The 14,716-nt window shown below is 44.7% G+C and overlaps 1 protein-coding gene across 1 annotated transcript in view; it reads left to right on the forward strand.

Annotated features, from left to right (window-relative positions):
• Positions 1 to 13,489, forward strand: part of fmn2b (formin 2b) — a 55,732-nt gene extending 42,243 nt beyond the window's left edge. The window contains 3 exon segments of the mRNA XM_077000584.1: positions 4,623 to 4,715; positions 10,450 to 10,501; positions 12,514 to 13,489. Of these exon segments, the coding sequence (XP_076856699.1) occupies positions 4,623 to 4,715; positions 10,450 to 10,501; positions 12,514 to 12,679 (311 nt within the window). The 3' untranslated portion in view covers positions 12,680 to 13,489.
• Positions 13,490 to 14,716: the final 1,227 nt, after the last annotated feature.

Below are 14,716 nucleotides of genomic sequence, written 5' to 3' on the forward strand. Positions count from 1 at the left end.
TTTGTGCTGCTAAAGTAAACCCGTGGGCTTGAGTCATGGGGGGTTGTGCTCAATCACACCTTCACACACCGCACAGGAGAGGTTGCCTGTACTCACACACTTCCAGCCAAACGTTGGGGGGTGGGTTGGGGGGGGGGGGGGGGGGGGGTGCTCACTGGTGGGAAGCACTGCACAGGTCTCTGCATATTTGATCTCACGTGACCAGACACCACCACTAACTCATTTCCTCCACCACCATACTTGATCTCACGTGACCAGACACCACCACTAACTCATTTCCTCCACCACCATACTTGATCTCATGTGACCAGACACCACCACTAACTCATTTCCTCCACCACCATACTTGATCTCACGTGACCAGACACCACCACTAACTCATTTCCTCCACCACCATACTTGATCTCATATCAATCAATCAATCAATCAAAGTTTATTTGTATAGCGCTTTTAACAACTCAAGTTGTCGCAAAGCAGCTTTACAGGGTTTACAAGGTTAACAATACTATGGGTCCAGAACCCTAATGAGCAAGCCAAAGGCGACAGTGGCGAGGAAAAACTCCCTATGATGGTGGGGAATAGGAAGAAACCTCGGGAGAACCAAGACTCAAAAGGGAACCCATCCTCCATTGGGCGCCCCGTTAACACACAAATACACAAGTCACACATAATTCACACAATCAGACTAGGTAAAAGGTAGAATTGAAAGTTCTGGGTTTTGATATTGTCACTGTAAATGTCTGTTGATGAATGCCAGGCTTTCATTCCGTGTCGGAGCAGTGATGCTGGTATTGTAGGCTCCGACTGCAGTGTTACTCCCCAGGTGAACCCCGGTATCAGCACATCCACCGGCAGCCAGACCATCCCCCAGGTGCCTGCAGGTGCCTGTATCCAATCGTCTTGGGTAGAGCCATGCAAGAAGATAGATAATACAGACTGAGTGGACATGAATTTAAACCACCGTTGATTTAAATGTACGTAGCTCACGTGCCAGTGATCAGCATGTGGCTCCGGCAGACTAATCTATAGCAGCATAACTAAAGGGAGGGGTTCAGAGGTGACCACAGGCATGAGGGCTCACTGAGACATTGCTTTCCAGTCAAGTCATAGTCACAAATAGAGTGATGCCAAGACACAGCTGGATGACAGCATCAACATCTCAGATCACCAGAAATCTCAACGTCTGGGGGCCCCCAAGCCCCTACACCTTACAAGGGGAATTTTAGCTGAAGGCTTGACTAAACAGGTGAGTCTTAAGTCTAGATTTAAAGATTGGAACTGTGTCAGAGTCTCGGATTGGAGCTGGAAGGCTATTCCATAATTGAGGGGCTTTAAAAGAGAAAGCTCTGCCTCCGGCTGTAGTTTTACTAATTTTTGGAACTACGAGAAATCCAGCAGTTTGGGAGCGCAAAGGGCGAGATGGGTTGTAGTAATCAATGAGTTCACTCAGATATTGTGGGGCAAGACCATTTAACGCCTTATAGGTTAACAGGAGAACTTTAAATTCAATGCGATATTTAATCGGCAGCCAGTGTAGTGCGGCGAGAGTGGGACTAATATGATCGAATTTCCTAGCCTTGGTTAGGACTCTAGCTGCGGCATTTTGTACAAGTTGTAGCTTCTTTATGGACTGTTTAGAGCATCCAATTAGAAGACTATTACAGTAGTCCAATCTCGACGAGACAAAAGCATGAACTAGCTTCTCTGCATCAGCTAATGAAAGTAAGTGTCTCAGCTTGGCAATATTACGTAAATGGAAAAAGGCAGCCTTAGTGACATTGCATACATGTGTGTCAAATGAAAGATCAGAATCAATAGTGACACCTAAAGTTTTTGCAGTAGATTTTGGTGTTACTGAAAAACCATCTAGGGTAAACCATCATGTCATTTCCTCACATGACCAGACACCACCACTAACTCATTTCCTCCACCACCATACTTGATCTCACGTGACCAGACACCACCACTAACTCATTTCCTCCACCACCATACTTGATCTCACGTGACCAGACACCACCACTAACTCATTTCCTCCACCACCATACTTGATCTCACGTGACCAGACACCACCACTAACTCATTTCCTCCACCACCATACTTGATCTCACGTGACCAGACACCACCACTAACTCATTCCCTCCACCACCATACTTGATTTACTCCACAGCAGTCTGAGAGGGTAGAGGAAGTGTGATGGTTCAGAAAGACAGGAGAGAGAAGAATAGATAGTTGGAGAGGGAAGGATGAAGGGATAGATTGAGGGGGGGCAGAGGGATGGATGGAGTGAAAAAGCTTTAAAGCAGTGTGTCTCGATTCCTCTGGAGAAGAATGCTTCTCTAAATTCTTATTAATGCCAGTGTTGTCTTCCATGAGCTTTATTGGGTGTCTTGAGGTTTAGATTGAGTGATTATTCATATTCAGTTTCATTTCCCAAGTCACAGTATGGACTGGCAGATTATTCGTATTCTCTGATGTATACTGTTGACCGTTTCATCTTACAGTGGTCAAGTGTGTCTTTGGTTTTAATGAGACAGACTGAAGAATTGAGAAGCTCATCTCTAGCTCTCGCCTAGCCTGAGTCAGACATCCAGTGAAGTGCTCCAGGCTGGAAGTGCTGAATTGCCTCCACTTCCATACGTAAACAGGGCCGGGCGAACCCGCTCTACGGCTGGGGCCGTGGCTGGGTCTTTGAACACGGGCTTTAAACAGGAGGGTCATTTCCCAAGGTCAGTCTCAGACAGGCCTGGAAGTTGTTAGCACATTTGGAATGGTTAACAGGCCCTTGCTTCTCTTGTGCTATTTTCTGCCCTTTTTTTTTAGCAGATTCCTATTTTTTCCTGGTCTCTCTTTGCCCCACTATTAATCAGACAGGTCAAGCACAGTCGGTCTACACAAGCAGAGGTCTTGCTGGTTAAGCAGCTCCTGGTCATGGATGACCAGAGGCGAGACTATTTTAGGAGACGCTCTCAGTAATTGGATGTGTTCGTTTTGGCTTTCATAAGCTGACAAGCCTGTGTATTGGGTTATCACCCTGAATGAGCAAGAAAAGAATGAGGGGGGTTAATATGGGAGACCAGTGTTGTCAGATGACGGTTTCCCCATTTACCTTTTAGATAAAATGCTTTATTACTGATGGAAAGAGAGTGTGACTGTTTACAACACTTCAGAAATGTCTGAGCTTCATCCAGTCTGATCAGAAGTCAGTGAACGTGTGATCCCTCTACAGGTCTTTAATGAGGGACATCTAGTCTTCTCATGTGGACGGACTAGTCTACAGAGAGAGCCTTCTCCTTGTGTTTTGGTGTAGAATTCTGGAGTTCTCTGTGATGGTTGCATTAGTATTTCCAGACAGAGTAGTGTAACCATTACTTCATCCTTGTGTTCAGCAGCCACCTGAACATTTGCTCTGTGAACACATCTGGCAGGTTTAGGTGAGAGGAGGGGGCAGTACCTCCATGTAATGGCCATAGCCGTTACAGGATGCAGAGGTTGAGCTCAGTCATGTATTTAATGGGATTTCCTCTTGAACACTGTCCTTGTTACCCATCATTGGCCCCGTCACTGTGAGATTAAACTCTTCTGGACCATGCTATAGAGACAAATGTAGGGCTAGTACAGATTCATATACAACACCATACTACTGACTCTTATGTGGTTAAGTATGTGGAATGAATGAATAGTTTGACTGTAGTTCATTGTTGCACAGAAAAGCCACACATTATTGTGTTTTAAATGCAATGGGACCTTTGCCAGGAAGGTTATGGGTGAGGTAACAGAGAGGCTGATTCGTTCTCTTCTGATCATAATTGGTATAATTGTGCCATGTTTTGCTTAATGATCAAAGACCATCTTCCAGGGAAGTTGAGGTCTGATTTCCCTTCACCTCTGCGATCTTTCCATTTGAGACTTCCGGAATGTTTGGGTCATTTAATTGTTGCCATTTCATTGACTGAGCAGTTAATACAGCAATTAGATATTTGACAGATCAACGATTTTATACCTTTTTTTTGTGGAATTTATGCATAGACTTATTTTTTTTTTTTTTTTTTTTTTTTAGCACAGTCTAAATGTAAATAGTTATTTTACTTCATCACGCCAACTTTTTTAATTCAATATTTGTTTTATTTTCTCAATCACTTCTAGATAGCAGGCGTACATCTCTCTTTGGTCATCCATCTATATATTCTAGAATGATGCTATTCATTTCCTGTCAGGCTGTTCTAGAATTTTGTTACCTTAAGGATGTTCTAGAACCTTAAAACCAAGGTCAAGTCAATGCATCCATATGGTTTTCCTCTCAAACTAAGAGAGGGATGCTAATTTTTCATAGTGACCAGTCTCCTGGGGAAGGTAATGGCTAATCACCATGTAGTGTTCCACACCTGCAACTCTTTTAAACACTACTCAAAATGCCTCTCAAAGCAAAGTATTTTCAAAGCATGATGAAATTAGGATAGCATTGTACTCATAAAGACATTCTGCATGTGGGCATAATACAGCTGTGAAGGCAGTGAGAGGCTGAGGGGCCTTTTCTCAAACTCCTCTGTGACTTCTACTCAATCCTGTTGATCACCATGTGTTTCAGTATCATGTGAATATTCTCCTGTGCTGTTTTTACCCAGCATGCACTGCAGAAGTGGAGAAGGTGTGTGGCATCTCCTCTGAAGAGCACCTGGAGCCCTTTAAGACCAAAATGGAGGAGTTTGTGAGCCAAGGTGAGCCAGTTGCACTGCGCTACAGGCAAAACAAAACCACCACACATCTAGATCACAAGTCAAGCATTTAGTTTGGTTGGTTTCAGTGATATCTGTGGGAATAATCAGTGTTGCGCATCCTCGTTACGTTTTATGTGCACTGCATTGAATGTAGGCTTTTCTAATGTGGTTTTGTCTTTTGTTTTAATCCAACTTTTGTATATGGTTTTAGTTTCTTGAAAGACTACTTGGCAAATGGTGAACCTCCTACAGCTGCATCTTTCTCGCTTGTGTTTTAGCCGGCAATGTTATGTGTGTGGGCTAATGTGAACTGCTAAGAATTCTAGCTAGCTGAATGATGGCAACTTGATAGCTTGCTGGCAGGCTTGGCTAATTCCTAATGCAGAGTTTGAGAGGGGGGGGGGGGTGGTAGTGGGTGTGGGTTCAACTAATGCTCTGTTTTCAATCCTTTGGGGGGGGTGGATAATTTTTGACCAAGTGACCAAATCCTGTGACCTGTTAAGAACAAGTACTTGACCCACTGTAGGTCACGACCCACCAGTTGAGAAAGCATCAGTCACATTTTATTTTACTAAAATCATTTAGATTGTTTGATGATGGTATCATTTCTAAAATTATGTGGGATGTTGTTACAGTGTAATATTAACAACCCAAGTTTGTGTGTTTATATCAGGTGTTTTTATACTGATGCAGTTTAACTCCTGAGTGTTACAAAGGTCGAGGCAGAGCACAGTGACACTTGGGAGCATTTTGAAGTGAGCTGTGCTGATCTGAATGGGAGGGGTGGAGGTTAGGTGTGTACCCACCACAGAGCAGACGACTTGTCTGCCCAGGTTCTCAGTCAACATGGGATGTGTTCCCAACAATTGACTCCCAGTTGAACATGAACATTCCTAAAATTCTTTACTCCACTGGTCAGAATGAGTCAACCCCCCCACTCCCCCATGTGTTCTCCCTCTCTCTGCCTCTTTTAAGGCGTCTAAGGACTTCTCAGCCTGTGAGAGGCATTAGCGTATAAATCAAATTGACAGCAGCATCCTGCTCTATGGTGGCATGGTAAATCGGGTGCTCTGGCCGTGATTAGCTAGCAGAGGATGCCACGCCACTTAGCACAGGCCCGCTAATGTGTCATGACCCCTGAACCTCCACTGAGCATGAGATTTAGCTAACCTCACATCACCTTAATCTGTTTCTCTGATGCCCCATGACCCTAGTTTGAGTGCTAAGACCTCGCTATGCCCCGCACACAGATTTTCATACTAATGTCTAGGGTCATAGTCTGAGCGCTAAGACCTCTGTACTACACACAACGCCACACACACATTCTCATACAAATGTCTATGATCATTGTCTGCATCATGAGTTGGATATCAAATTTTATTGCATTAAATCAGCACAGTGAACTATATCAAAGTTCAGTGTTTTTTATTCTGTATTTTATGTTTGTTAATACATGTTTATTTTCCTTCACTCTTGTGCTCATGGCTTTTCTGTGGCAGGACTGGTTTGGTGGTGTGCTGTGCACTGTACAAGGTCACCCATTAATACTGTTGATAAACTTTGGTCTTCAAGAGCTTTGGAGATCTTCACTTCTGAACATATATTTCCACACACCTTTAGTTATCACACACACACACACACACACACACACACACACACACAGGTGGGGAGAGGGTTCATGGTCTGAACTCCTAACTACTCATGGCCTCAATTTGTCAAAGAACACTGAGTTCAGTGACCCTTACTGCCTTGTGTGCTTCTTAGCAGTCCTTTCTCACACGGGTGTGCAGGATGGTTTGTGTCCTTTCCTCTGTACCCCCCCCCCCTAGATTTCTGAGGGGTCATATGGAACACTAAATCTCCAATATTCCACTTCCTCGCAATTCCCCTCGACTTCTGAGTTAAGCGAGTAAAACCAGCAAGTCTGAGTGTGACTCAATGAGATATACAATGAACCTGTGTGTGTGTGTTTGTGTGTTTATATATATATATATATATATATGGGGAACCGTCAGGGCCCTCTACGCCCTCTCAGAGGGCCTAAAATATTATTAAAGCATTATATATATAATTATCCAATTTTATTTTATCTACTTACAGTTTGACATTCGACATCTAAACAATTACAAAAATATAAGCAAATAAAATATTCACCCGTGTCTATTCAATCTGTGTTGGAAGGTGAGGGGTTGAGTGGAAGCCTGTGAGCCTGTGTCTCCCCCTATCAGGACTGTGATGCCCGCTGTTCGTTTACAGAGGGCCTGGCAGTTATAGGCAGCGCAATACCAGTTTCAAATGACAGCAAAATTGACCAATCATATCTTCTCTCTTAGTGGGCGGGCTTAACTGTATGATAATTTCCGCCCGCTGTGGCGACGCTAGCTGTCGTTAGCACCATCGCTAGCTAGTTTCGATTCATCCCTTTGACGTCCTCGTGCGCGTTGTTTACATATTCCGCTTCCGAGAACCACGGAGCTGTGAACCTTATTTTGTTTGGAAACTTATTTTGCTTAAGATGTTATCTAGTACAGATATTATTGTTTATTGCGTTTTTAAAGCTGTACTGTCGTCTCAGTTTTTCTTTATTTAGTTTATTAAGAAAGGAAAAAAAAAATTTGAGGGGGGGGGGGGGTAGCGGGCCCAGGTTTAAAGGTCACGGTTCGCTACTGATATATATATATAGTCTGTATTTTACAGTTGTTGAATTATAACAACAACGCCAGCTATATGAAATTAACTGTCAAACGCGTCTGGCGGCGGTTTTGTGGCTGGAGCCGGCATGACTAGTCTCCAGCGTCCGACCGCGGAGAGAACCCCTCGCGCATGCTCCGTAACTTCAAAGCACACGCCGAAAGACCGAGCTCAACGCTTCGTATCTGTCATCCAGACTAGACTGACAACACTGAAACGTGCAAGAATTCACACCCCGTCTAATAATAATTATATATATAATATATATTATTATTATATATATATATATATATAATTATTATATATATATATATATATAATTATTATTATTCACACCCCGTCTAATAATAATTATATATTATATTATATATAATTATAATATAATATATATTATTATTATATATATATATATATAATTATTATTAGACGGGGTGTGAATTCTTGCACGTTTCAGTGTTGTCAGTCTAGTCTGGATGACAGATACGAAGCGTTGAGCTCGGTCTTTCGGCGTGTGCTTTGAAGTTACGGAGCATGCGCGAGGGGTTCTCTCCGCGGTCGGACGCTGGAGACTAGTCATGCCGGCTCCAGCCACAAAACCGCCGCCAGACGCGTTTGACAGTTAATTTCATATAGCTGGCGTTGTTGTTATAATTCAACAACTGTAAAATACAGACTCGGGACTCTGCGCTGTCAACGGTTGTTATTATTCGAGCATGAAGCTGCTTGGCGGAGACGTGAAAGCAGACGTAAAACAGCGCCTCTGTTATGTCTGCGCTCGCCATCCATTTACCTTCATTCTTTTGCGCGCATTCTTCCGTGTAGAGGAAATCTTGGATATCAAACACTGTGCGCGCCCCCGTGATCTGTTTGTCATACTTACTGACCAGTAATGAAATGCTTCCAACCGTTTTCATTGTAATTGTCTTTACTTTCTTTCAACGTTAATGTTTTAAATACTAATTGTGTTAAACTCTGGTGTTGTCGAATGAATTACTTTTTGCTATGTCAGTTTAACCATTTGTCGTTATTTGCGAACTGAATAATTCTCGGAAGATCCTGGATCTGCTGCAAGATGTTCCGAAAGCTAAAGTTCCCGTAAAGGTCTCCGTTTGGTGGGTGATGAACAATTAGCTCGGGTATGCTGTCTGCCCGGCCGCGGCGTGAGTGCCGCTCTCTAACGTAATTGGTACCGCATGTGGAAGAAAAGATGAAGAGAGAGATTTAGTATCAGGAACCGTAGATCTTCGCTTCTGACGTGTGGGACAGTGTGTGAAGTGGATATGACGGCTCGTCTGATGACGTTAAAGAACAGAGGATGAAGATCTGAGTGAATCGATGGTTCTTTAGTCTGCGTTGCTGCTTGGTGATCTCCATGTATGGGTGTGTGATGAGCGCATCGCTGCGGCGGAAACACAACCGCGTTTCCCTGCAACTCATCCACGTATGACGCTTAAGGAAAAACCCCGACAGGCGCTTCTGTGTCAGCAGGCATATCGGTGGTTGAAGTTACGGCACATGAAATATTTACATCTGAAGTGCACTGTGGCATGATTGGTCCGTTTGGCGTTTTTTTTTTTTTGGTTTTGTTTTTATTATTATTATTTTGTTTTTGTATTTGTGTGCGCGCGCGTGCTTGCGTGTGTGTATGAGCGAGAGCGAGCAATTCCTTCCTTACACAAATAAATAATTCAGTTTGGTCATAACAGTAAAGGGTGTCCGTCCTGGCTTTAACTAGTCCTGTCTGTGTACACCACATAAGCTTTCAAAGATGTGTGTGTTGACAACTCAAACAGTGGGGTCTGTTATTGGCAGAGCAGCCACAACCATGGTGTGTTAACTCGTTTACCAGCCTGATTGCTGATAATGGCCATATGAATTATGACTGAAACACATCTTGGACAGTGCTGTCTTCAGCCTGATGCGAGGACACCCCAGAAAATGACTGGTGATGTACAGCTCATAATGGACTTCTACAGTGTTGTCTTCATGGAGCCCAGTGAGATGTCCCTGTGTTTAGATCAAACCCTGCAGGCAACAGTAAAGCAGAAGCGGAGAAGGTTCTGCTCACTCGGAGCTGCTCCACGTCCTTCATGGTGGTCGTACACTGCACTAGCACCGCACGCTTGTCTGGACGTCCGCACAGATCCTACCTGTGCAGAGCTGAACCTGCGTCCTCAGACTGGGCCCTGTTTTACCTGCAGTGAGGGATGAGGTGAGCAGTGTAGAGGTGTACCTGGTGAAGGAGGCGGTCCTGAAGAACACACCTGAGTGCACAACGGCTCTTAATGTTCCACATGCACACCTTTGTATTAAGAACATTTAGCTGTACACACTCTTCGCTAAGTATCAACACTCGTGTCTCAAGCCTGACGCCTGGGAAGTGAAATACACTCTGGTGTGAGCGATTCATCAGTGCGGGCGCTGCGCTCTGGAGGCGGGGCGCTGCGCTCTGGAGGCGGGGCGCTGCGCTCTGGAGGCGGGGCGCTGCACTCTGGAGGCGGGGCGCTGCACTCTGGAGGCGGGGCCAACCTTGCTCCGCTTCACATTCCATCTTGTCAGAGGGGCTCCGTTCAGACGCTCTGAAGATGCTTTGGCGCCACAGCAGTGAAATGCGAACACGTTCGTGTGACTGCTTATAAACATAAACTCATGGATGCTGTTTTGACTTGGACGTATTACTTTTCTTTTTTTTTTTTGTAACCAACTGCATAAAATTGCTGCTAAAATGTTGGACATCAAAAATATAACCCTCCCAAAGAAGCAGGTGAAGCTTCAGCGTGGCTCCGGCTTGCCTTCCATAATTTAATCACCCATATTATGAACCTTATGTGATGTTGCCATGTTCCTGAACAGGGTGGTCTGTTTGCATCGGACTTGATGTGCATGGAATGTCCAAAATTTTGTATTTAAATATTTCGAGATTTTCTTTCCAGGAGTCTTGAGGGAACAAAGCCTTCAGAATGTTGCACGCGTGTGTGACAACTGCATGGCTGTCTGCTCTGGGGGCTCTTTTAAATGGTTTTTCTTTTTGTTTGTTTTGCAGCTAAAACTGAACTGGAGGCCCAGGAAACCCAGCTAAGCCAAACTCACAAAATGTAAGGAGCCAACTTTTTCTGAGGATGTCAGTAAGAGGAGGATGAGTGTTTCATTACAGGCTTCAACCCCCTTCATAAATACGTTTCAATGTAGATCATAGCAAAATATCCACAAACATAAAGAAACACACTGTCTGCACTACTGCTGTGTCTTCAGCTAGGAGAACACACCTGATCTGTCCTTAGAGTACAACTACACTTATTACCATAGGATATTCTAAAGTTCAACAGACCTTTGATCAAAGCACTTCAGAACATAGAAATACTTTGTGTGCTTGTGTATCACCCTATCAGAGCTGCAGAGTTCTTGATATATGGCAGTTTTGGAGCAGTTCACAAAGCCACTGTCCTGCTGCCCAGAGACCCTGTTTAGGGTTGAGATGGCCAACTGTGTGCTCAACGACTTTAAGAGTTTGTCTCCTGAATGGACAAAAGTACACACACACACACACACACACACACAGGCAAAGACTGTAAGGAAAAACTCTCAGCCTTGACAGCACTCCAAGCCCCACAGGCCCCACATTTATCTGGTCTACAGATGACCCTTACATATACATTCCCACCAGAATTGCAAACCAGTATGTTCTTAAAGTGCATTTTCAAAGCAAAAATGCATTATTCGTCTGCAAATCTTTAAAAATATATAAATGAAAATTAGACACTGCTTGCAGAAGTATTGGGCCCCTCCAGGCTAGCACTTGGCAGAGCTGTGATAACAGCGTTAAATGTGTTTGGGTAAGTGTCTACCATCCAGTGTTGCTTTGGCCTTGAGCGTGGAATCACTGGCCTGCACAAAGGTGATTCTTCTCCCAGGGTTTAGGTTTTATTTTTAGCAGACTGAAGCAGCGTGTCTTGCTGTACCACTGTAATCTACACCATCCATCCTCCAGTTTTAACGAGATTTTCAGGACCTGCTAAGGAAAAGCATCCCAGCAACATGCATTCAGTTTCCTTCAGGTTCTGAACCGATGGTTCTTCAGTTAAGGTTCTTCAATTAAGGTCTTTAGTGTGGGAAAGGTTGAGCCGTTTTAATGATTTTTAATAAATTTTGTGGGTTGCTTTTAAAATATGGAACTAACATTTGAATCCTGATAAATCTTATGTCTGAAGGGGATTGAGAACTTTTGTCAGGACTGTATCGTGAGCTCTGGCAGTGTGGAGAATGCTTATTCAAAACCTCTTTGCTTGGTCTGCAATCATTATGCGCTATGGTGCATGATAATAATAATAATAATGCACTAAACTGATTCCTTCACTGTTGTCAGGGACCATAAGTAAAGATGTGGTTCTCAGCACAGTGGACTGAAAACAGCAGATTGCTTTGGCTTAAGGTAGCTGTGCTAAGGCTGGATTCAGGGACAGCATAAACACACCTTTACAGACGGGCTCCAGTACAACCCACCACGTTACAGATTGTGTAGGTGTAAAGTTGCATGTACATGCAACTCGAATAAACTCTGCAAAAGTTCAGACTGGTCTGGTGTGCTATGTGCCTGTCCATTCCAATTCAGCTGCATAGAGCTGAAGTCAGCCTGTCTCAAACTGCCAGCCTGTCTCAAAGGCAGATCTTTCTCAAAACACCACAATACTACTGACCTATCACTATACTACTGACAGCCAGTACAAATAAACGCTTTTTAGAGGTGTGTAATGTGCAGTGGCAGAGAAACAAGAAAGAAGTCTGTGTAGTCGAGCAAATCTGTGTGTGATGCTTGGAGAAACGCTTGATATGACATTTGACATGTAGTCTAAACAGTAGAGAGGCAGTAACTGAGTTATGGAATCAGCTGGTACTCCCAGCAGCCCAACGTGTGAGACTTGTGATTGAGTCCAGTTGAGTGCATATATGATGGTTTGTACGTTAATGTTAAACTGGAAAGGGTGGGCGGGTTGTTTGGTTTTATTTACATTTGTTTAGGCGGGGGGTGATATATAATATATTCTATATAATATAAAGTCACATGTTTCATTGCATCTTCCTGTTTGTTGAAGTCTTTTGCTTCTCTCAGGTTCTTAGAGTTGACGGTGTTCTTCTCAGTGAAGCCGAAGAGTGGAGAGAAGGAGGTTTCACCCCACACGTTCTTCTCTGTCTGGCACGAGTTCTCCAGCGATTTCAAAGACCTCTGGAAGAAAGAGAACAAGCTCATCTTGCAGGAAAGGTGGGGTCGCTCATAACGGAATAAAACATGAGGCGCTTGTTTAGTCCAGGATCAAGAACTGTCCTGCTGGCTAATCTCTCAGGAATGTTTAACCAGCTTTGTTCTGCTTTATTTTAAAATGGACAGTGTTGCATTTAAAATGTGTCCCCGCAGATTAGTCCATCCCTATCGTGTAGGAACTGATTAATTTGATCCACTCCACAGTAGTTCCCATAGTCAGGACGTTGGTCTTTAGATGATGTCTAAAGCAGAGTCTGTTTCAGTCAGAGAAATAGTGAGAGGGAGGTGGGACAGTGTTTAGTGCCGTGTGCTGTCTGTGTGAAGTGTTGGCAGAGTTGCGCTTCAGTGTGGCGTTAACTCAAATGGCTCCACCACTCTCCCCATGCCTCCACCTTTGTAAGAGTCCTGGCCAAGGGATGCTGAGGACACCTCTGGGAGGACGACTCTCCCAGAGGTGTCCTCCATGTGCGTCCTACCCATGCCCCATCTGTCAGAGGTGCACGGAAAACACGGGCAGCTTGGCCAAAAACGCCCACAGGGTCAAATTCGTTCGAGCTCATGGCCACCCAAGCCTGAGTGATGAACGTTGGCTTTGTAGAGACTGCTGGAGCTGGATTGCTCTGCATTCCACCAATCAGACGCTCCGACACGGAGATGAATCTTCTCCCCATGGGCAGACGCCACTACTGCAGCTGGGACGCCTTCACCATGTGTGTGCAGGAGGACACGTGCTTCTCTGATGACGTTAATCCACCACGCAAAAGATCAAAGCTGAACTGTTGCTTGCTGCTGCTCTCCCACGCTGGGTTAATGGCACCTCCACTAACCAGTACTGCTTCACCCTGGCTCTACCATCACTCAGATGTTGTCGAATCCAACATCATGCCATAGTGTGTGTGTGTGGGTGGGTGTGTGTGTGGGTGGGTTGGTTGTGGTAGTGTTGAGCTGCGTGGCTGTGCGGTGTGTGTGGGTGTGTGTGTGTGGGTGGGTGGGTTGGGTTGTGGGTAGTGTTGAGCTGCGTGGCTGTGCGGGTGGTGTGGTGGGTGTGGGTGTGTGTGTGTGTGTGTGGTGTGTTCTGTAGTCACGGCGGAAGGGAAACCTGCTTTTTGTGTAGCTGTGGCTGGCTTGCTGTTTGCCTTTAAGCTTAGTTCTCCCAGAACTTGTGCCATATGTTTGATATTAGATTATATCTCCTGTATTTAAAATTCACTGAAAAGGGGCGAGCTTGTGAAATGAACCTTGACTATTTTTGTAACCCCAGTAATGGAAAGAATACTTGATTAATACAGTTAGCTTCCAGTGGTTTTGATGAGGTTTTGTGATATCGTCAAGAGTCAACAAACACAAATGTGTCCGGTCTGCTGAAGACAGAGCAGAGCGGGAAGACTTCTCCATTATTCATGGGGAAACGCCTCTGAGGGGCGGCCATATCTGGCTCCATCGGTCCCGAACTGCACAAGTCTGTTGGTGTTTCTTTAACCTCACACTCCGCCCAATCTGGCCAGCCCCCCTCTCCTCCGCTCCCTTTACTACGTTATACGATGTCTGGGACTCCCACCTGGCCCCTGGAGGCACTGACTGAGGGGAATCTGTTCAGGCCATGACCGTGTCCTCCTCACCTCCGTGTGAAGGAGCGGGAATCACGTTCATCTGCACCTTTCTGGCTATTCCCCCTGCAGGTGTTTATTTTTTTTGTTTATTTTTTGAGAAGCTGTATTTTGTGCTTTGTTTCATACATGATATAAAATATAACTTGGTGTCATCAGTCCAGCAGTTGTGTGTACTGTAATGTAGAGCAATGAGCAGTCACTGTGATTGAAGCACAGTGAAGGGCACGTGTGATCCACTGCCCCCTAGTAATCACTAGTGTGTGTGTGCGTGTGTGTGCGGTGTGTGTGTGTGTGTGTTCTGACTGCACAGATGGGTTAAAAGCGGAGGACAAATTTTGATTGGGGTGTAAAAAATCACAATTGACACAGTGCAATGTAGTGACCATCCATCTCCCCCACCCTCTCTACCGACCTGCCCTCTCTCTATATACCCCTCCCCTATC

Source organism: Brachyhypopomus gauderio, chromosome 3, assembly GCF_052324685.1.
Source record: "Brachyhypopomus gauderio isolate BG-103 chromosome 3, BGAUD_0.2, whole genome shotgun sequence".
NCBI lineage: Eukaryota > Metazoa > Chordata > Actinopteri > Gymnotiformes > Hypopomidae > Brachyhypopomus > Brachyhypopomus gauderio.